Below are 20969 nucleotides of genomic sequence, written 5' to 3'. Positions count from 1 at the left end.
GCTTTTTTGTGCCTTGTATAGGCGATAGGGGACATACATACAGCATTCTAGAATGGTGTAAAAGAGGGCTTAAAGTTGCTGGCTGTAATTTATATTGGGAAAAACTGTTGACAGGTTCCCTTTAAGGAGTCCATTTATTTATTTATTCTTACTTTTATACAGTGGCAACCTATATCCCAACACTGAGCAGAGAAACTCCAAAGCTTTAATAGAGCTATAGGGGAAAGTGTGGTTAATTCTGAATCTTATATTTTCTACATATATCTAAAGGCAGATTTTATCTAATGAAAGCGCCACTTTTGTCCATAAATTGTGTCTGATATTGCAGTTCATCTCCATTCATTTCAGTGCTGGACACAATCCAATTGAAGCAGTACGGGACTACTGTGTACCTATTTCTGAAACAATGCATCTAGCTTTTAAAGGTAAAATCCTTCAACTGAAGGATGCAGAATTAAACGGAAACTTCATTCGCATAGATTGTAAGTTTGCGAGCAGGGCCCTCTCTCCTCCTGGTATCTGTTGATTTATGTGATTATTGTTATTCTGTAATGTCTTTTATTGTCTGTACAAGTCCCCTCTAAAATGTAAAGTGCTGCGGAATATGTTGGCGCTATAGAAATAAAAATTATTATTATTTCATATATCTTTAGTTTCAGATTATAAGGAAAACAAAAAGGACCATTTTCTATGGGCATTCATCAACCCTAATCTGGCTCTAAATATCTCTTTTAAGACTCACTTCCATCGGTGGGCGACATAGGACAGAATTAAAGTCTGGCCACTGGTCCACCAGAACCTGGAGTCTGAAAGGATTTTGGTCGATAACATGATGCAAAGCACCACACACCTGCAAGAAGGAAAAGGCTTCAGATTAGTATTCAAATACAGGTGGCAATTTTTATTATGCTAATTAATGGTTAACACTTTTATTTGACCCAATTTGTAAATATATTGATTAAAGCCAATGGTTAAATGCTTGTGACGTGCCCCCTGGGCCATGTTCAGGGGATACCCGGAGCCGGATCTGACAGGGGTAGTAGTCCTCGTGGCGGTGAACCGGTCCGTGCCCAGGGTGTCAAACTAAGTGTGTGGCAGTCTTTGCAGATGTTGTTAAGTGTCGACTACGCCACCAGTTGATTTGCGGTCACAAGGCCGCCGCTGCAGAACAGTCCGCTGAGGCCGGTAGTATGGGTGCAGCGATGGTGGTATAACCCCCAACGGGAGGGGTATGGCCTCAGGGCAGCTGGTGCGGATGATGGGGGTAGTGATAGTGCAGAAAGGAGAGTCAGAGACGTGAGATGCAGTTTCAGGGTTTTTTACTCACTGGTGTTCCTTCAGTCACTCTGGCCTTGAGTGACCACCCGAGCCGTGCTGCATTCACCAGGTGTGGGACTCGGCTAACCCCCAGGCAGTTCCGGAGCGTGGTCCTGAGCTCCCTTCTCTCTCTCTCTCTGCTGGCCGTCCCCACCAGGGATCCACCTTTGTCCGGTTCACTTGGGCCTCCTGGTGGCAAAACCTTCTCTGGCTTTCCTGACCCTACTCTTGGTGTGCCTTCCTGGTGGATGTGGTGAGGGTCGTGGCAAAGCTTGACCACGACCTCCGGTTCCTGGCTAAGGGTTACTTTTGCCTCTGCCAGCTTGGGATCCGGTGCCCTCTTCTGCCAACCCTTCACCCTTTTGGCTTAATTCTGGGATCTCAGGGTTCCCTCTGGCTCTGCGTCTCTGGGCCTTTCTTCTTCCTCTCTGCTTCAGGCCTGGCTCTGGAGCTGGGCCCAGCCGGAGCCACAGCTCCCTGTCAGCCCTCCTGGCTGAGCTCCTCTCTGAACTCTCCTGGACTCTCTGACTGACTGACCCTGATCTAAGATGGTGCCCACCTTATATACTCCCTCTATGTGTGAGCCCAGGTGACTAGCACCCAATGGGCTCCTACCTCTATGCCCAGAGCCCCTCCCCTATCTGCCCCTACACTACTGGGATGTTCCACCCCCCCTCCCACTCCAGCCAGGGACAGACGCTGTCGTACCTGCACATTTATCTGGTGGGAGTACCGTAGTTCTGTCCCCCGGAAATGGGATGTATGTAGTGCATGCAGCCTACTGAGCTCAGTCCCACACTCCATCCTTACCCGGGAGTGGAATACCACACCTCTGGGTCGAGGTGCAATACCCCTGTAGCAACCGAGTCCTCAGGGTGCTACACTTGTCCTGCTACCTGTATGTCAGAGATGCGACAGACGTTTTGATTAGTTGGAGTCTCATTGGAACCTAATATGTATTTGGTGACAGCAGATAAAGTAATATACACATGTGTTAAGGCCCCGTCACACTTAGCGACGCTGCAATGATCCCGACAACGATACGACCTGTCAGGGATCGTTGCTGCGTCGCTATGTGGTCGCTGGTGAGCTGTCAAACAGGCAGGCTCACCAACGATCAGGGGAGCAGCGACATCGTGGAAAGAATCTTTCCACGATGTCCTGCTCCTGGTTACGAGCCTGCTGAAGCAGGAGCAGGCTGGTAACTATGGTAAACATCGTGTTACTAGGGGCACACGCGCTCCTAGTAACCCGTTGTTTATCATGGTTACCACTCTGCTACGGTGAGCGGGAGGTTACCGCTCACTTTAGCAGGCTCATAACCATGATAAACAACGGGTTACTAGGTGCGCGTGTGCCCCTAGTAACCCAATGTTTATCATGGTTACCAGCCTGATCGCTGCTCCCGCTGGTCACACACAGCGATGTGTGCTGACCAGCGGGAGAGCAACGACCAAAAAATGGTCCAGGGCACTTTGCAGCGATCAGCGACCTCACAGCAGGGGCCTGATCGTTGCAAAGTGTCACACATAGCGACATCGCTGGTGAGGTCGCTGTTGCGTCACCAAAACCGTGACACAGCAGCGATCTCACTAGCGATCTCGCTATATGAGACGGGGGCTTTAGACTTTACTATGGTCTGTCAGTGAGGGTTCTTTTCTCCAAGGGGATGACCTTCTGGGACAGACGTGTGAGCTGTGTTTGCTACAGTTACATTATTTATTGACTAGACTTGGTGCAAATCAATTCACAGGACCCAGTCCAGTGGCCAGGTCAGTAATCTGTGACCACTGGATAGGAGCTCTGATAATCATCTCCTATCTCTAACTGCATTTTCTGTTCTCCTTTTGATTAGCCGACCTGACATCACATGAACATCATGCCAGGCCAGTTATAGAAGAGCCACAGATGCCGGTAGAAAGCGCGTGGTTTTCAGGCTCCCACCCAGCAGACCTGACAGCTAGACTGGGTCCTGAGAATTGATTTGCTCCAACTCAAATACTGGCACAAAACTGTTTTTGTGTTAAAGATATTTTTTCTACAGAAACAAGACACTGTCACTGGCAGATATGGAAACCTGTCTTTCAGAGAGTCAAGTGTTGCACGGCTAGGGTGTGTAGACCATCGACCATTAGCAGAGCTGAACGATCTATACTGTTTAACGTGATTATTTGCCAGGGTAATGACACTCAGCTAGATGATTTCATGAGGTCTCTAAAAAATAACCCTTAAAATATCAAGCTTAATATCAAGCCAATCATTAAGCTCAGCGGCTGTGCTGAGTTAGTCGGCACAAACCACTAACCTCAATGATTAGCTGCAGTGGTAATACATGCTGCTGACTTGAGGTCATTGCTAAAGCCAAAACATCGAGACTCAAGCAGCTTCAGACACCTGTCCCAGGACCCTTGGGGGGTGAGTACCTGCTCTGTCTGTTATTTTAGGTATATGAATGTATGAGGTTCACTTTCAATAAAGATGAAACCCCTTTTACTACTTGCCGCTCTGTGCACATGTCAGGTATAGCTCTGGTCCAGCATGGCTATGGACCACATCTTGTGCCCATCTGCTCCTAACGCAACTTGTGTCATGATGCATTAGCAGTTTAGCTGTCTGCCTGATGTTGGGTAGTGTCTTGCTGTAGCCTCAGTGGACATATGCCATTTACATAGGTGACACTAATCCATTAATATAGATGATATTTAAAGGTGTTCTCCAGCTAAAGACAAAAGATAAATTCCTAAATACCTTTAGTCAACAAAGCACACTTTTTTAAATCAGTCCTGGGTGGTTGTGAACATGTGTGCTGAAGTAAGAAGACTCTGATTACACTGCTGACCACCCTGTCTTTCTGATCTAATAATGGAAATACCAGGGGTGCTGAGGAAAGAAGAGGCTTCTCACTAGAGATGAGCGTTGTTCTACTCGAACTGTTCGCCAATCTCAAATTCAAGCTGTTTTGGGCGGTGTTCGAGCCGTTCGGCGAACACGAACAATTTGAGAAAAATTCGGCTGTTCGAGGTTATGTTCGATAACTGTTCGTGCACCAAAATCATAACTGGATTTTTTCTCAGTAATGATGAAAATTAATGTTAATACGCAGTTTGAGTGTACAGCGGGGTGGGGGGAGGGGCAGGGGATGGATCTCTGCAGGAACAATGAAGATCTCCATTTTTTTTTCTCTTTCCCGCATTTACAGTGGGGAGGTGCAATCTGTCAGCCTATCAGCAGCGCACACACGGAGCGAAGTGCTTTTTTTCACACAAGCAAGGGCATGTGTCATTGGCAGTGTATGTCACATGTCCTTGCCCTATAAGACCAAGCCATTTTCCCCGTCGCCACCATTTTCTCACTGCTGCAGCTGCGTGTTAGACGGCACCGCTGTTGCTGTGTGCGCTATACCTTGTTAATTTCAAGCCAATTTTCGCACAAATATACAGATAGCTTGGGAGTAGGGAATAGTTGTGATTGCAGTCCTTTTAAGGACTAGGTTACAGCATTTCCTACGACTTTTATCAGGGAGGTCTGTGCTCTTAAATAGATAGGTTGTGGGAGTAAAGACTAATTGTAATTGCAGTCCTTTTCAGGACTAGGTTACATCAGTTCCTATCAGTTTTTGCCAGGCAGGTCTGTGTGTTTTTTCACAGCATTTGGCTGAATCTAGCAAAGCTAATCCTTTTTGGCCTATTGCAGAGTGTGTTAGTCAGTGGAGTAGCCTATCTGTGTTGCAAGATATACCACCTGTGTATAGAATACCAATTTTTTTACTGCACCTAGTGAAGTAAAATCTTTTGGGCATAGCATCATTCTATTAGTCCATCTATACTGACCTCCATCAGGTTGCAAATTAAAAATAATTTTTATCTGCATCTACAGTACCTCTGAAAAAATATTTGGGCTTCTAGCTGTGTGTGGGACTTGTTGTATTAGTCCATCTATACTGACCTCCATCAGGTTGCAAACTGAATATATTTTTTTCTGCATCTACCTCTGAAAAAATATTGGGCTTCTAGCTGTGTGTGGGACTTGTTGTATTAGTCCATCTATACTGACCTCCATCAGGTTGCAAACTGAATATATTTTTTTCTGCATCTACCTCTGAAAAAATATTGGGCTTCTAGCTGTGTGTGGGTCTTGTTCTATTAATCCATCTATACTGACCTCCATCAGGTTGCAAACTGAATATAATTTTTTTCTGCATCTAGCTCTGAAAAAAAATTTGGCCTTCTAGTAGTGTGTCGGACTTTCTCTATTAGTCCATCTATACTGACCTCCATCAGGTTGCAAATTAAAAATAATTTTTATCTGCATCTACAGTACCTCTGAAAAAATATTTGGGCTTCTAGCTGTGTGTGGGACTTGTTGTATTAGTCCATCTATACTGACCTCCATCAGGTTGCAAACTGAATATATTTTTTTCTGCATCTACCTCTGAAAAAATATTGGGCTTCTAGCTGTGTGTGGGACTTGTTGTATTAGTCCATCTATACTGACCTCCATCAGGTTGCAAACTGAATATATTTTTTTCTGCATCTACCTCTGAAAAAATATTGGGCTTCTAGCTGTGTGTGGGTCTTGTTCTATTAATCCATCTATACAGACCTCCATCAGGTTGCAAACTGAATATAATTTTTTTCTGCATCTAGCTCTGAAAAAATATTTGGCCTTCTAGCAGTGTGTGGAACTTGTTCTATTAGTCCACCTATACTGACCTCCATCAGGTTGCAGATTCAAAATAATTTTTTGTATGCATCTAGCTCTGAAAAAATATTTGGCCTTCTAGCAGTGTGTGGGACTTTCTCTGTTAGTCCATCTATACTGACCTCCATCAGGTTGCAAACTGAATCTAATTTTTTTCTGCATCTAGCTCTGAAAAAATATTTGGCCTTCTAGCAGTGTGTCGGACTTTCTCTATTAGTCCATCTATACTGACCTCCATCAGGTTGCAAATTAAAAATAATTTTTATCTGCATCTACAGTACCTCTGAAAAAATATTTGGGCTTCTAGCTGTGTGTGGGACTTGTTGTATTAGTCCATCTATACTGACCTCCATCAGGTTGCAAACTGAATATATTTTTTTCTGCATCTACCTCTGAAAAAATATTGGGCTTCTAGCTGTGTGTGGGACTTGTTCTATTAATCCATCTATACAGACCTCCATCAGGTTGCAAACTGAATATATTTTTTTCTGCATCTACCTCTGAAAAAATATTGGGCTTCTAGCTGTGTGTGGGACTTGTTGTATTAGTCCATCTATACTGACCTCCATCAGGTTGCAAACTGAATATATTTTTTTTCTGCATCTAACCCAGCCAATAGTTTTGGCCTAATACCACAGTTTGGCCACTCAGCTCTGCTCGGTTACCATCCATTGTTTTTTTGTGCAAACAACTCCAGAGTTGTGAATTAGTTAACCACCAAAATGAGTGGAAAAAGGCCTGCTACTGGTGGAAAGGGGAATAGGCGTGTTGGGAAGGGGAAAAAAGGTTGTGTCCGTGGGGTAGGTGTTAAAGCAACAGTAACATCTGCAGAAGAAAGACCATCTTCCAGCCAAACTAAAATGTCTACTTCTTTTAGCGGACAATGTGATAAGATCCCTTTCTTACGGCCACGCCAATCGCTACAAATTCCAGATGAGGCACAAAAACAGCAGGTGCTTCAACGGATATCAAGTGCTCCTTTAAGTGGGCTCTCCTCCACATCAACTTCAACATCACAAATACTCCAGTCCTCAAAGGTGTCACCCAAATCGCACTTGCTTCCTCACAGCTCCCAAATCTCCAGCTGCCCGTCTGAGTATGAGGTAGAACAGATGGTTGAGTCTGCAGAGCTGTTTACTCATACTATAGCCTGGGAATCAGAGGTCGACTCCAGCGCTTCTGTGAATCCAGACGAGGAAATGATCTGCACTGATGCCCAGAATCTTTATGAGTCGGATCCAGGACCAGACGCAGAAGGTTCTGACCATAATGTAGACCCTCATTCCCAAACTGTAACTCCTGTTGGTGGAGACAATGAGGAAGACGATGATAAGACTCAAATACCTGATTGGAGCGACAACTTTAGTTTTTTGTCAGGGCAGGAACAGGTTGGCTCTGAGGATGACGGGTGTGATAACACACAGGGTGATGATGATGAGGTTGGAGATCCCACTTACTGTCAACCCACAGTCAGCCAAGAGATGAGGTCAGCAGAGGAGGTGGAGGAAGATGCTAGTGACGACGAGGTCAGGTTGCGCCTTCCTGGACAGAGACGTAGTACTGGAAGCACGTCAACAACTGCATCCTCAAACACAACTCTGCCTCTCACCACAAGTCGTGGTGGCTCTTCAGGTCGCATGGGTGCTAAGCCTTGCATAGCCTGGGCATTTTTTCAGATCGATAAAGATGACCCAACTCGTGTTATCTGTAACATTTGTCAGCAAAAGCTAAGTAGAGGCCAAAAAATACATAGTTTGAGTACTTCATGCATGAACCGGCACATGGACATGAAGCATAAGTTGCAGTGGGAAGCTCAGTGTGCTACAATGCGGCCTAGCCGGCCGGGCCAACCACCGTCTGCCATATCTTGTGCATCCGCGGCCTCTTCATCCTCTGTGACTGGGGGGACAGCAGTCACACCTGTTTTGGGGCGCAGACCTGCCACCTCTTTACCCACAACAGCCAGCGTGATTGGCAGGTCATCATTTTCTTTGGAGGTGGTAACACCAGCTGGTGTTGAGCGCTGTCCGACATCGATAGCACCACCTTTGGATCAAGGCAACCTAACATGTCCGCCTGCATCTTCCTCACAGACCGGCAGTTTGCCGGGGACACCCTTATCAACCCCGTCTAAGCACAATAGCCAGCCCTCGGTCCCTCAGATGTGGACAAGTAAAAGACCATTTCCTCCTAGCCATGAGAAAGCTAAGAGGTTGAATTTCACCATCTGCAAGCTCTTGGCTACAGAAATGCTGCCTTTCCGCCTGGTGGACACAGAGGATTTTCGAGACCTTATGTCCGTCGCAGTGCCCCAGTACCAGATGCCCAGTCGGCACTACTTCTCAAAGAAAGGTGCGCCTGCGCTCCACCAGCATGTCGCACACAACATCACCGCTTCTTTGAAAAACTCTATGTGTGACAGGGTGCATTTCACCACAGACACTTGGACGAGTAGGCATGGACAGGGGCGTTACATGTCGCTGACTGGGCACTGGGTAACTATGGTGACAGCAGGACAAGGGGCTGCTGTCCAAGTCTTGCCGTCCCCACGAGTTGTGCGTCAATCCTCTTTATGTCAAAGTTCCTCCACTGCTTCTGCCTCCTCAACCTCCTCTTGGTCTTCCACCTGCACCCAAAGCCTGTCTGGTCATGCCACAAGCTTTCTAACTGCGCAGAAGGGATCCTGCACACCTCCTTACTATGCTGGCAGTAGGGCTCAACGTCATCAGGCGGTTTTTACTTTGAAATGTCTGGGAAATGTGAGTCACACAGCTGAGGAGTTGTGGTCAGCTCTGGAGAACCAATTTCATGAATGGCTGTCTCCACTGGACCTGAAACCAGGGAAGGCCGTGTGCGACAATGCTGCAAACCTGGGTGCGGCCCTTCGCCGGGGCAATGTCACACACGTGCCTTGTATGGCTCACGTGTTGAACCTGGTTGTCCAGCAATTTTTAGCCCACTATCCCAGACTAGATGGCCTTCTGCAGAGGGCACGGTCGCTGTGTGCTCACTTCCGCCGTTCGCATCCCGCAGCTCAGCGACTTACATCTCTACAGAAGTCGTTGGGCCTGCCACTTCACCGGCTAAAATGCGATGTGCCTACCCGGTGGAATTCAACTCTGCACATGTTGCAGCGACTGTGGCAGCACCGACAAGCCCTGGTGCAATACGTTCTGACGTATAGCCTGGGCCAACGAGATCCAGAGGTGGGGCAAATCACGCTGGAGGAGTGGTCTCAGATCAGGGACCTATGCACCCTTCTGCACAGTTTTGAAATGGCGACGAAGATGTTTAGTGCTGATGATGCCATTATCAGCATGACTATTCCGGTGATTTACATGCTGGAGCACATGTTAAACAGAATTCGGAGTCAGGTGGTGGCACAAGAGGAGGTGGAGGAAGTAGAGGAGGAGGAGTTGTATGCGGAAGGGCTAACATCTGCAAGGTCCAGACGGTCGGCAGCACCAAGGCGGCAGGCATGTGAGGGTGGGGGAGATGGTTTTACCAGGGCGCATGGTAGCAGCCAAACTAGTGAGGAAGGTGCAGGAGCCCAGGAAGAAGTGGAGGACGAACTGATGGAAGACTCATCAGATGAGGGAGACCTTGATCACATTTCTGTTGTGCGAGGTTGGGGGGAGAGGACAGAGGAAGGAAGCATGATTGTTACCTCGCCACCAACACAACAGGGACTTGGTGCTCCTGGATGCGCAACACACATGAGTGCCTTCTTGCTGCACTACCTGCAACATGACCCTCGAATTGTGAGAATTAGAAATAATCCTGACTACTGGGTTGCCACACTGTTAGATCCCCGGTACAAAAGTAAATTTGCCGAAATTATTCCTGCCATAGAAAGGGATGCACGCATGCAGGAGTATCAGCAGAGACTGTTGCAGAATCTTACATGTGCTTTTCCACAAAACACCAGTGGTGCACGTAGTGAATCTCACAGTTCCAACTTGCCAACCGTGGGACCGTCAAGTGTTCAGCACTCAAACCGTAACAGAACCACAGTATCTGCTGGTAACATCAATTTTTCGGAATCATTTCACCACTTTTTTAGCCCATCCTTTGCAAGGCCACAGGAGACAAGAAGTCTGACACATAGTCAACGCCTAGAGACGATGGTACAGGAGTATCTCCAAGTAAACATTGAAGCCACGACTGTGTCACTGGACCCTTGCTCTTTTTGGGCTTCCAATCTGGATAAATGGCCGGAGCTAGCCACTTACGCCTTGGAGATCTTGTCATGCCCCGCAGCCAGCGTTCTGTCTGAACGTGTGTTCAGCGCTGCTGGTGGTGTGCTGACAGATAAGCGCACGCGGCTCTCCACTGATAATTTAGACAGACTCACGTTCATAAAGATGAACAAATCATGGATCCGAAACGACTTTTCTACCCCTGTGTCATCCTGGGAGAGTAAAAGCTTGATGATTGGTTAAAATCACCCTACCAACCGTTTTAAGCTTTCAAATTACTAATCATGTTTATCTGTATCTTGACTGGAAAATAATTTGGGCTTTGTAGCAATGTGCAGCACTGATCCTATTAGGCCATCTATAATAAGCTGCACCAGATTTAAAATTAAAAATAATTTTTAGCTGCATCTAGCCCGGGAAATAATTTTGGGGCTCCGAGATGCGCAAGACACATAAGTGCCTTCTTGCTGCACTACCTGCAGCATGACCCTCATATTGTCAGAATTCGAAGTAATCATGACTACTGGGTTGCCACACTCTTAGATCCCCCAAACTTTTCGATCAACCTTTTCATTTTAATAAAGACCAAAAAAATGGTCATTTTTGAAATTATAAGCATTAGCAGGTTGTTAGAAACTGAAATCAAACAGTTTTCAACTCAAAACTTTATTCTAGGTGATGTTACATTTTCACATAGGACCCCTTGTTCGAAAGGAGCTTCTGAACTCTCTCGTCCATTGAATTTGTCAGGTTTTGGATGGTTTCTGCTTCAATTGTTTTGCATGAGGACAGAATACCCTCCCAGAGCTGTTGCTTAGATGTGAACTGCCTCCCGCCATCATAGACACTCCTTTTAATGATGCTCCAAAGGTTCTGAATGGGGTAGAGGTCAGGGGAGCATGGGGGTCACACCATAAGTTTGTCCCCTTTTATGCCCATATCAGCCAGAGATGCAGATGTTTTATGTGCAGCATGAGATGGTGCATTATCATGCAGAAAAATGATCTTGCTGTGAAATACACGGTTCTTCTTCTTGAACCATGGCAGGAAGTGCTGTTTGAGAAAATCCACATACATTATGGAGTTCATCTTTAGCGCCTTCAGGGATCCTAAAGGGGCCGACAATCTCTCTCCCCATGATTCCAGCCCAAAACATTACTCCACCTCCTCCTTGTTGGCGCTGTAGCCGTGTTTGCGTGGGGTGTCCATCAACCAGCCATCCTCCACTCCATCCATCTGGACCATCGAGCGCTGCACGGCACTCATCCGTGAACAAAACAGTTTTGAAATCAGTCTTCATGTAATGTTTGGCCCACTGGAGCCGTTTCTGCTTGTGTGAAGTGGATAGAGGAGGTCGACAGGATGGCGTATGCACAGCTGCAAACCTCTGAAGGACCCTGCATCTTGTTGTTCGGGGGACGTTGGAGGCACAAGCAGCTTCAAAAACTTGTCTGCTGCTATGACAAGGCTTTTTTGCCGCTGCTCTTTCAACCTGACGTAATTGCCTGTAGGAAAGAGTCCTCAATTTGCCCTTATCAGCACGCACACGTGTGTACTGTGAATCAGCTACATACTTCTTGATTGCCAAGACACTTCATCCTGATCATCTCACAATGTTGATTGTAGTCATGCCTTGACCTAAACACTCCACAATTTGTTGCTTCTCAGCAGCCGACACATCCTTTTTCTTTCCCATTTTGGCAGAAAATGTAGGCTGCTTAATAATGTGAGAGAGCCTTCTTAAGTAGTCTTGCCTTTCATTGGACACACCTGCCAAACTAATCAGCACAGGTGTCTGCAATTGCTTACAGTGATATAAAGAGCCCTGACACACATCACCACCAATGAGTTTAACTGACAAACAAACAAATTCTTCCCTTATCACTCCTAAACACTTTTTGCATAATAATTTGGAACGCAGTGTACATGTGCTTTTCCACAAAACACCAGTGGTTCACGTAGTGAATCTTACAGTTCTAACTTGCCAACCGTGGTCTGTATGGAATTGTTCAATAAAGGGCCCAAAATTAAGATAACATAGATGGGAGAGGTCTCTATGAATAGGAATTCCTAAGTATTTGATACCCTGTGAGGGCCAGGCAAAGGGAAAGTTGGACTGGATGGAATCCTATATGGATTTGGGGAGGGAGACATCGAGGGCCTCAGACTTCGCTGCATTGATTTTAAAATTTTACCATGTAACAAAGTAATCTATTTCAGCCATAACAGCAGGGATGGATATATGTGATTGAGTGATATATACTAGGACATCATCAGCAAATAGAGAGCACTTGTACTCGGTGCCTCCCACCTCAATCCACCTAATATTGGGGTTATGGCGAATTGATGAGAGCAGGTGCTCCGTCACTAGGATGTATAAGAGAGGGGACAGAGGACATCCCTGCCTTGTCCCATTGGTGATTGTGAAAGGTGATGAAAATGTTCTGACGCACCCCCTGGGCCTTGGGACACCCGGAGCTGGACCCTTTTTGGTGGATGCTGGTGGTTGTAGTCTTCGTGGCGGCGACCCGGTTCCGTGGCTCAGGGCGGTCAAACCAGTGGCGGAACTATTTATGTGGTTTTGATGTTTAAATGTCCGACTACGCCACCCGTGGATTGCGGTCAGAGTGAACCGCCGCTACAGGGCAGACCGCTGAGGCTGGTGTTGTGGGTGCAGCAGAGCGTAGCATAACTCCCCACGGGAGGAGTATAGCCTCAGGGCAGTGTATGCGGAGGATGGGGGTGATGGTGCAGGGCAGCAGCAGTAACGACACGGAGTCAGTGATGCAGTCCAGGGCCTTTACTCACAGTTCTTATTATCCAGACCACGTCTGCAGGTAACGGCTGCCCACGTCGTACTGTGCTCACCAGGTGAGGGGCTCAGACAACTCCCAGATAACTTTGGAGCACTTCACAGGACCCCCTTTGTGTGTCCTTTGTCTGGCCTTTCTTACCAACACTTCTGTCCGGCTGCCTCGGGCCTCCTCTTGGTAAACTTGGCGCCAGTTTCCCTGACCCTATGTGGTGCCTTCCTAGCGGGTGTAGCGAGGGGCTGCGCAACATAAAATGTCAGAGCCTCCGGTTTCTAGCTGAGGGTCGTTTCCTGCCTCCACTAGTTTCGGGGACCGGTCTCCCCCTTTGGCCTGACCCCTCCACGCAGGTGGATTCGGGCGTGCGGTGGCGACTCGCCCGTCCGCACCCCTGGGATCCCTTCATTCCTCGTTCCTGGAGCCTTCTCCGCTCCTCTTCCTTCCTTCTCCCTCTTCCAGGCCTGGGCCTCTGTTACTAGGCCCGCCTCCGGAGCAGAGCTCATGCAGAGCCCCTGCTCCCTGCCACTTCTGCTCAGACTTCTCTGCACTGAACTAAGATGGTGCCCACTGTTATGGAATAACGTCTCAGTCTCCCAAAGGATGAGTTCACACACTTTCTCTGTAGATTAAAGAAAGTTTTATTGTAGCCACAAGAGTTCTGATCAATATTAGAACAGAACTCCCTCCATTGTATTGGGGCACAATTCTTATAGTATAAATTGTGGGTTGTACATAGTAGGTGGGACATAGGAAGATTATAACATAACCAATCATCTTACAATATAAACAACTAGCATCCAATCATTAGTAATCAGGCGATTACATAAAATGCTTACCTATGTACTTATATAATTACTTGATGCAATGTACCTGTTTTGTTGGTCAATGTGCTTTCCCTAGATCAACCTGACCTCAAAAGGGCATTTTGACTAAGATAAGCAACCCCTGCAAATTCCACAGTGGCTTGGGTAAACTTTACATCTTTGCTTAGAGATTATTGATTAATCTTATTATAATTTAGTTGTTTAAGCAGCATATTTTACTACATTGGTTTTTAGGAGTGTTAAAGGGTTATATTAAAAGGGATTAATTGATATGGTATACTAATTTTCCTATCACCCACCTTTTATACTCCCTTCTCAATGCACCCAGGAACTGCTTCCTCCCTGCTCCTGCACTACAGGGTTCCCCTTCCTCAGTGTTCCCTCCCCCCACTCCAGCCAGGGACAGGGACTGTCGTGCCCATCTCAGGGGCATATTGGTCGCCCTGCCCCACGGCAATGTGGTGTAATGCATGCAGGTGTCGGGTCCTGATCCACACTCCATCCTTACCTGAGAGTGAGATATCACACCTCTGGGTGAGGTGCAATACGTCTGTAGCAACCGAGCCCTCAGGGTGCTACAGTTCCATTTATCTTCAGCCTAGGTGACGTATTGCGATACAGGGCCGTGATTTTGGCTATAAAAGGGTCCCCTAGACCCCTACCCCAAGCTTTTTAAGAGAATCATATATGGCGTGCCAGGAGACTCTATGGAATGCTTTCTCAGCATCCAACGAGAGTATCTAATTACAAATTTTTAACTGCATCTAGCCCAGGAAATACTTTGTGCCTAGTAGCAGTGTCTGCTAGTCAGCGGATTATCCCGGCTGTTAAGCAAGCTACACCACCTGTAGTTTAGACACTTAATTTTTTCAAAGGAAATGCTTCGGGACCATGGGATACTTAGTGAAGAGCATCAGGAGGCACCCCAAGGCATAGGGGCTGGGACTGGCAGTAGGATGCCTTGCAGTGGACAGCCGAGCTCGATCCTTATAAAAGCTTTTTAACTGCAGCAGCTTTAGTGGACGCTACTGGAGCTGGAATTACCGCGGCTGCTGGCATGAGACTTGCCCTCCAATAGATCCTTGTAAATGGATTTAAAGTGTATTCATTCAAATTAGAGAGACAATTTAAATTAAAAAGCTTAGAGCTGCCTCCACCACAGGGGGGCTCGCTCGACCCACCAGCGGACAGGCACCAGTATTGGGAGAGGGGGGCTGGCCGTCAGGGTTCACCGCGGCTCTGGCACAAACCCGGCGACACGGAGGTGGCACGGGCAGGAGCGGACTGAACGTGTCGGCTTCTCACTTTTTGGATTTTAGAAGGGCATGACATGCCTATATTTGTGTCTCCCTCTCCTTTAACTCCTCCACCTCTTTTCTTTTCGCATGACTATATGTACTTGTCACTTTTCCATGTGTTAGTTGTGTCTTCTGAGCAGTTTGTCAGCTTTTTGACACCTTTGAAGGTGTTTTCTATGTGTTTCTATGTGTTTTTGTTTGCCTGCCATTGGTTTTAACGGTGTTCGAAGGTGTTCGACGAACAGTTCGACGAACAGTTCGGCGAACACACGGGTGTTCGACGAACCGAACCGAACCGGAACACTACGGGGGTGGCTCAACACTACTTCTCACACGATTTTCCACCCTAGTTTTCTGATCTAATACTCAATATACCATGTATACTGAGGTAAGAAGATGGTGCTCACACTGCTGTCCATCCTGCCATTCTAATCTAATATGGGAGATACCAGGTGTACTGAGGCAAGTAGAAGCTACTCACACTGCTATCCACCCTGCCTATCTTATCTAATACTAGAGATACAAGGGTTGCTGAGGTAAGAAGAGGCTGCTCACATTGCTATCCACCCTGTTTTTCTTATCTAATACTGGAAATACCAGAAGATGATGCTCACACTGATGTCCATCCTGCTGTCACGGGTGTGTTGCCACGAAGATCGTCACGAGTACACAGCCTGACTTCTCGCAGCTGACTTGTTGGTGCTTTGTGTTTCTCGGCAGTGAGGGAGTTAATTCTCTCTCTCTCTCTGGGCTAGATGAGGTCCAGCCTCGCCCAGCTGCAATCAATACTTCTGTAGTGAGACTCCTTCATATACCTGCTGGTCTGTTTGGGAGGTGTCGGTGAAAGCATTTCTTTCAGACTGACAGAGCGGATCGTGGTGTTTGGAGTTGCTGAGATAAGTGTATTTGGAAGTGTTTTTTCCCTTTCCTCGCTTTATCATTTATCTCCTTTCACGTTGGTTTTCCCTCTGTTGTAGTTGAGAAGTTGTTTGTATGCAAGGTGGTTTTGGTTTTTCCCTTGTACTGTCTCGTTCGTCTAAATACTGTGTTTGGGCATATTATTTCTTGTTCCCTTTGGTTGTGATCGGGGTCCTTCTCAGGACTAGATTACTGAGGTGCAGGGATCTTCAGGAGGTAGGGGTTACGCTGGCGGCCTGGACCTCTGTACCTTTAACAGTACCTCCAGGTTGAGGGATTAGTCAGGGCCCCAGCTTAGGGTCAGCTTAGGCCCCCTACCTCCAGTATACAGAGACAGCGTGACATTTTCACCGACCCACTTAGTTTTTCTCCAGCTACTATGGATCCAGTAGCCGGTCTAGCTCGGCAATTGCAGAGTTTGTCCATGGAGCTGGCGGACGTTAGGTCCAAGGTTTGGCATCCTCAGGAGCAAGCCGGACCAGAACCTAAAGTAGCTCTCCCTGATAGGTTCACTGGGGGGCGGGACAAGTTTTTTGTTTTCCGGGAGGCATGTAAATTGTACTTTCGGCTGCGGCCTCGGTCATCGGGGAGTGAAGAACAAAGGGTGGGAATTGTCATCTCGCTCCTACAAGGGGACCCACAATCTTGGGCGTTCTCTCTTCCCCCGGGTTCCCCGGCTCTCCAGTCAGTGGATAGGTTTTTCGCTGCCCTGGGACTCGTATATGATGACCCAGATCGGATCTCCCTTGCTGAGTCTAAGTTACGTAGGATCCAGCAGGGAAATCGTCCGGCGGAGGAATTCTGTTCGGAGTTCCGTAGGTGGGCCACGGACACCCAGTGGAATGACCCGGCTCTTAGGAGCCAGTTTTGTCATGGTTTATCCGACAAATTGCAGGATGTGTTGGCACAGTATGACTCTCCCGTGTCTCTGGAAGCCGCTATGGCCCTCGCTATTCGCGTGGACAGACGGCTTCGGGAGAGGTGCGGGATAACTCTACCCCCTGTGATGACTCCACCTCCTACAAGGTCCCCTCATATGGTGGTTCCCCTGGTCAGTCCAGAGGAGCCTATGCAATTAGGAGGGACATCATTTCGGGGGAGGGGACCGGTGGTGCGCCATAAGGCAGGAAGGTGTTTCTTCTGCGGGAGAAAGGGACATTTTATTGGGGGGTGTCCATCCCGTTCCTTGCAGAGTGAAGAGTCGTCGGAAAACTGTTGATCCCAGGTTGTGTGGTGGACGGCAATCTGGGAGTAGGTATTTCGTCCCTAGGTTCGTCTCAGTTTCTCGTACCGGCGGAGGTGGTGGTGGGTACGAGAACTGAGAGGATATCTGTTCTTCTGGATAGTGGGGCCGGGGCTAATCTGGTTGATGCTCGGTTTGCCCGGGTTCAAGGTATGCGGTTGAGTGAGTTGGCTAAACCCATCCCCATATTCTCGATCGATGCCAGGCCTCTCGGGCAGGGAAGTTTTTTGCAAGTTGTGCATGACGTAAAACTTCAAGTGGGGGCAATACATAAAGAACTGTTGTCTTGCTACGTGTTGGAGGGTCTTCCCACTCCTATTGTGTTGGGCCTTCCTTGGTTAGCTAAGCATAACCCGGTTATTAATTGGCAAACCAGGGAGATAAGCCAATGGAGTAAATTCTGTAATAAAAACTGCATGAACACGGTCATTGGTGCGGTTACTCCTTGGGTCTTACCTCCATTTCTGGCGGACTTTGAGGATGTATTCTCGGAGAAAGGGTGTCAGGAACTACCTCCTCATCGCGTGTATGACTGTTCTGTAAAACTGCTCCCTGAGGCCAAGTTACCTAAAGCTAGGTTGTATAACCTTTCTGGTCCTGAGAGGCAGGCCATGAAGGATTATATCTCAGAAAGTCTGGCTAAGGGGCATATTAGACCTTCATCTTCACCGGTGGCTGCGGGGTTCTTCTTTGTTAAGAAGAAAGATGGAGGCCTACGCCCTTGCCTGGATTTCCGTGAACTTAATCGGATTACGGTCCGAGATCCGTATCCTCTCCCACTTATTCCCGATCTCTTTAATCAGATCGTGGGCGCCAAATGGTTTTCTAAGTTGGATCTCAGGGGGGCGTACAATCTGATTAGGATGAAGGAGGGGGATGAGTGGAAGACGGCGTTTAACACTCCGGAGGGGCATTATGAGAACCTTGTCATGCCATTCGGTCTGACTAATGCCCCGGCGGTGTTCCAACACTTTGTTAATGACATTTTTCGCCGCTTGGTGGGACAGTTTGTTGTCATATATCTGGATGATATCCTAATTTACTCGCCGGATCTGGTGTCTCATCAGGAGCACGTTAGGCAGGTGTTACAGATCTTGCGGGATAATAAACTGTATGCCAAGTGGGAAAAGTGTGTGTTCGCCGTACAGGAACTTCAGTTTTTAGGCTTCCTGGTTTCAGCGTCCGGTTTTCGTATGGACCCTGGGAAAGTGCGGGCAGTTCTTGAGTGGGATCGGCCAGAGAATCTTAAGGCACTACAACGTTTCCTGGGGTTTGCTAATTATTACCGGAAGTTCATTCGTAATTTCTCGTCCATGGTTAAGCCTCTCACTGACATGACTAAAAAGGGGACGGATTTTTCTAGGTGGTCTGACAAGGCTTGTCAAGCATTCTCCTCTTTGAAAAAATGTTTTGCCTCGGCGCCCATACTCATTCAACCTGATGCGTCTCAGCCATTCATTGTAGAGGTAGACGCTTCCGAGGTAGGGGTGGGAGCAGTATTGTCACAGGGTTCGTCCCCTGGTAAGTGGCATCCGTGCGCCTTTTTCTCTAAAAAATTGTCGTCCGCTGAGAGGAATTACGATGTCGGCAATAGGGAACTCTTGGCCATTAAGTTAGCTTTTGAGGAGTGGCGCCATTTTCTGGAGGGGGCTGTTCATCCGGTCACCGTCATCACCGATCACAAGAACCTGCTATATCTGGAGTCCGCGAAACGTCTGAATCCCAGACAAGCTAGGTGGTCATTGTTTTTTACCAGGTTTAATTTTGTCGTTACATATCGTCCTGGGTCAAAAAATGTAAAGGCGGATGCCTTATCTCGTAGTTTCCCGGGCGCCGGGAATACGGACGACCCGATTCCTATCCTTCAGGAGGGGGTGGTGGTTTCGGCAGTATGCTCTGAGCTGGAGGAGGAGGTATTGGAGGCTCAGGGGGACGCCCCTGTTGGACCTCCAGGGAGATTGTTTGTTCCAGATCAGTTGCGACAAAAGGTGATCGAGGCACACCATAACTCAGTTTTTGCAGGACACCCGGGGAGTAAAGCTACTGTGGATCTCCTCTCGCGTCGGTTTTGGTGGCCTAATTTACATAAGGAGGTGGTAACTTTTGTCGCGTCCTGTGGGGTTTGTGCGCGCTCTAAGACCTCACATACCCGTCCGTCTGGGGCCCTCTTACCTTTGAAGATCCCGGAGCGTCCTTGGACTCATCTGTCTATGGACTTTATTACGGACCTCCCTCCGTCTTCGGGTAAAACGGTCATACTCGTTGTAGTGGACAGGTTCAGCAAGATGGCACATTTTATCGCTCTTCCGGCTCTCCCTAATGCTAAAACTCTTGCGCAGGTGTTCATTGGGGAGATTGTGAGGCTTCACGGGGTACCCTCCGAGGTGGTGTCTGATCGGGGGTCTCAGTTTGTGTCTAAGTTCTGGAAGGCGTTTTGTGCACGGCGGGGGATGCAGTTGTCATTCTCATCGGCTTTTCATCCTCAGACCAATGGTCAGACGGAACGTATGAACCAGAGCTTGGAGACATATCTCCGGTGTTTTGTGTCAGAGAACCAGGAGGACTGGGCTTTTTTCTTACCTCTGGCAGAGTTTGCTCTTAATAATAGGCGGAGCGAGTCCACTGGTAAGTCCCCGTTTTTTGGGGCATATGGTTTTCACCCCCAGTTTTGTACTTTCAGTGGGGGGGGCTCTTCGGGGGTTCCTGAGGAGGAACGATTTTCCTCATCACTCGCTTCAGTATGGAGAGGGGTGCTGAAGAATCTGAATACTATGGGGAACCGATACAAACGTATGGCTGATAGGAGGAGAGTGTCTGGTCCGGACCTAAGTGTGAACGATCGGGTATGGTTGTCTACCAGGAATATAAAACTTAAGGTTCCCTCCTGGAAACTGGGTCCCAGGTTCATCGGGCCGTACAGAATCAGTTCTATTATTAATCCGGTGGCATTCCGTCTTGACCTCCCCCCTACGTTTAAAATTCACAACGTGTTTCACAGATCATTGCTTAAGAGGTATGTGGCGCCGGTGGTACCGTCACTTTTACCTCCCCCTCCAGTGGTTGTCAATGGTAACTTGGAGTTCCAGGTATCGAGGGTCATTGATTCACGCTTTAATCGCCGGTCCCTTCAGTACCTGGTTCATTGGAAGGGGTATGGTCCTGAGGAGAGGATGTGGGTTCCTGCGTCGGATATTAACGCAGACCGATTAGTTCGGGCCTTCCACACGACTCACCCGGATAAACCTGGCCCTGAGGGTCCGGAGGCCCCTCGTAGAAGGGGGAGTACTGTCACGGGTGTGTTGCCACGAAGATCGTCACGAGTACACAGCCTGACTTCTCGCAGCTGACTTGTTGGTGCTTTGTGTTTCTCGGCAGTGAGGGAGTTAATTCTCTCTCTCTCTCTGGGCTAGATGAGGTCCAGCCTCGCCCAGCTGCAATCAATACTTCTGTAGTGAGACTCCTTCATATACCTGCTGGTCTGTTTGGGAGGTGTCGGTGAAAGCATTTCTTTCAGACTGACAGAGCGGATCGTGGTGTTTGGAGTTGCTGAGATAAGTGTATTTGGAAGTGTTTTTTCCCTTTCCTCGCTTTATCATTTATCTCCTTTCCCGTTGGTTTTCCCTCTGTTGTAGTTGAGAAGTTGTTTGTATGCAAGGTGG

General features: G+C 47.8%; 1 protein-coding gene across 2 annotated transcripts in view; it reads right to left on the bottom strand.

The window, feature by feature from the left end:
- LOC141273040 (glycine N-acyltransferase-like) overlaps nucleotides 1-20969 on the bottom strand; it is a 207368-nt gene that overhangs the window by 109576 nt on the left and 76823 nt on the right. Inside the window, exon 3 of one of the 2 annotated variants that reach the window (XM_073684365.1) lies at nucleotides 743-850. The exons of the other annotated variant lie outside the window; for it this stretch is intronic. Coding sequence (XP_073540466.1) covers nucleotides 743-850 — 108 coding nt within the window. The remainder of the gene's footprint in view (nucleotides 1-742; nucleotides 851-20969) is intronic. 2 annotated transcript variants of the gene reach the window in all.

This window comes from Phyllobates terribilis, unplaced genomic scaffold (genome assembly GCF_046119375.1).
Source record: "Phyllobates terribilis strain yellow unplaced genomic scaffold, ASM4611937v1 Scaffold_5__5_contigs__length_657084704, whole genome shotgun sequence".
Classification (NCBI taxonomy): domain Eukaryota; kingdom Metazoa; phylum Chordata; class Amphibia; order Anura; family Dendrobatidae; genus Phyllobates; species Phyllobates terribilis.
The sequence above is the reverse complement of the archived record's forward strand: the minus strand, read 5'-3'. Positions and strand labels throughout refer to the sequence as shown.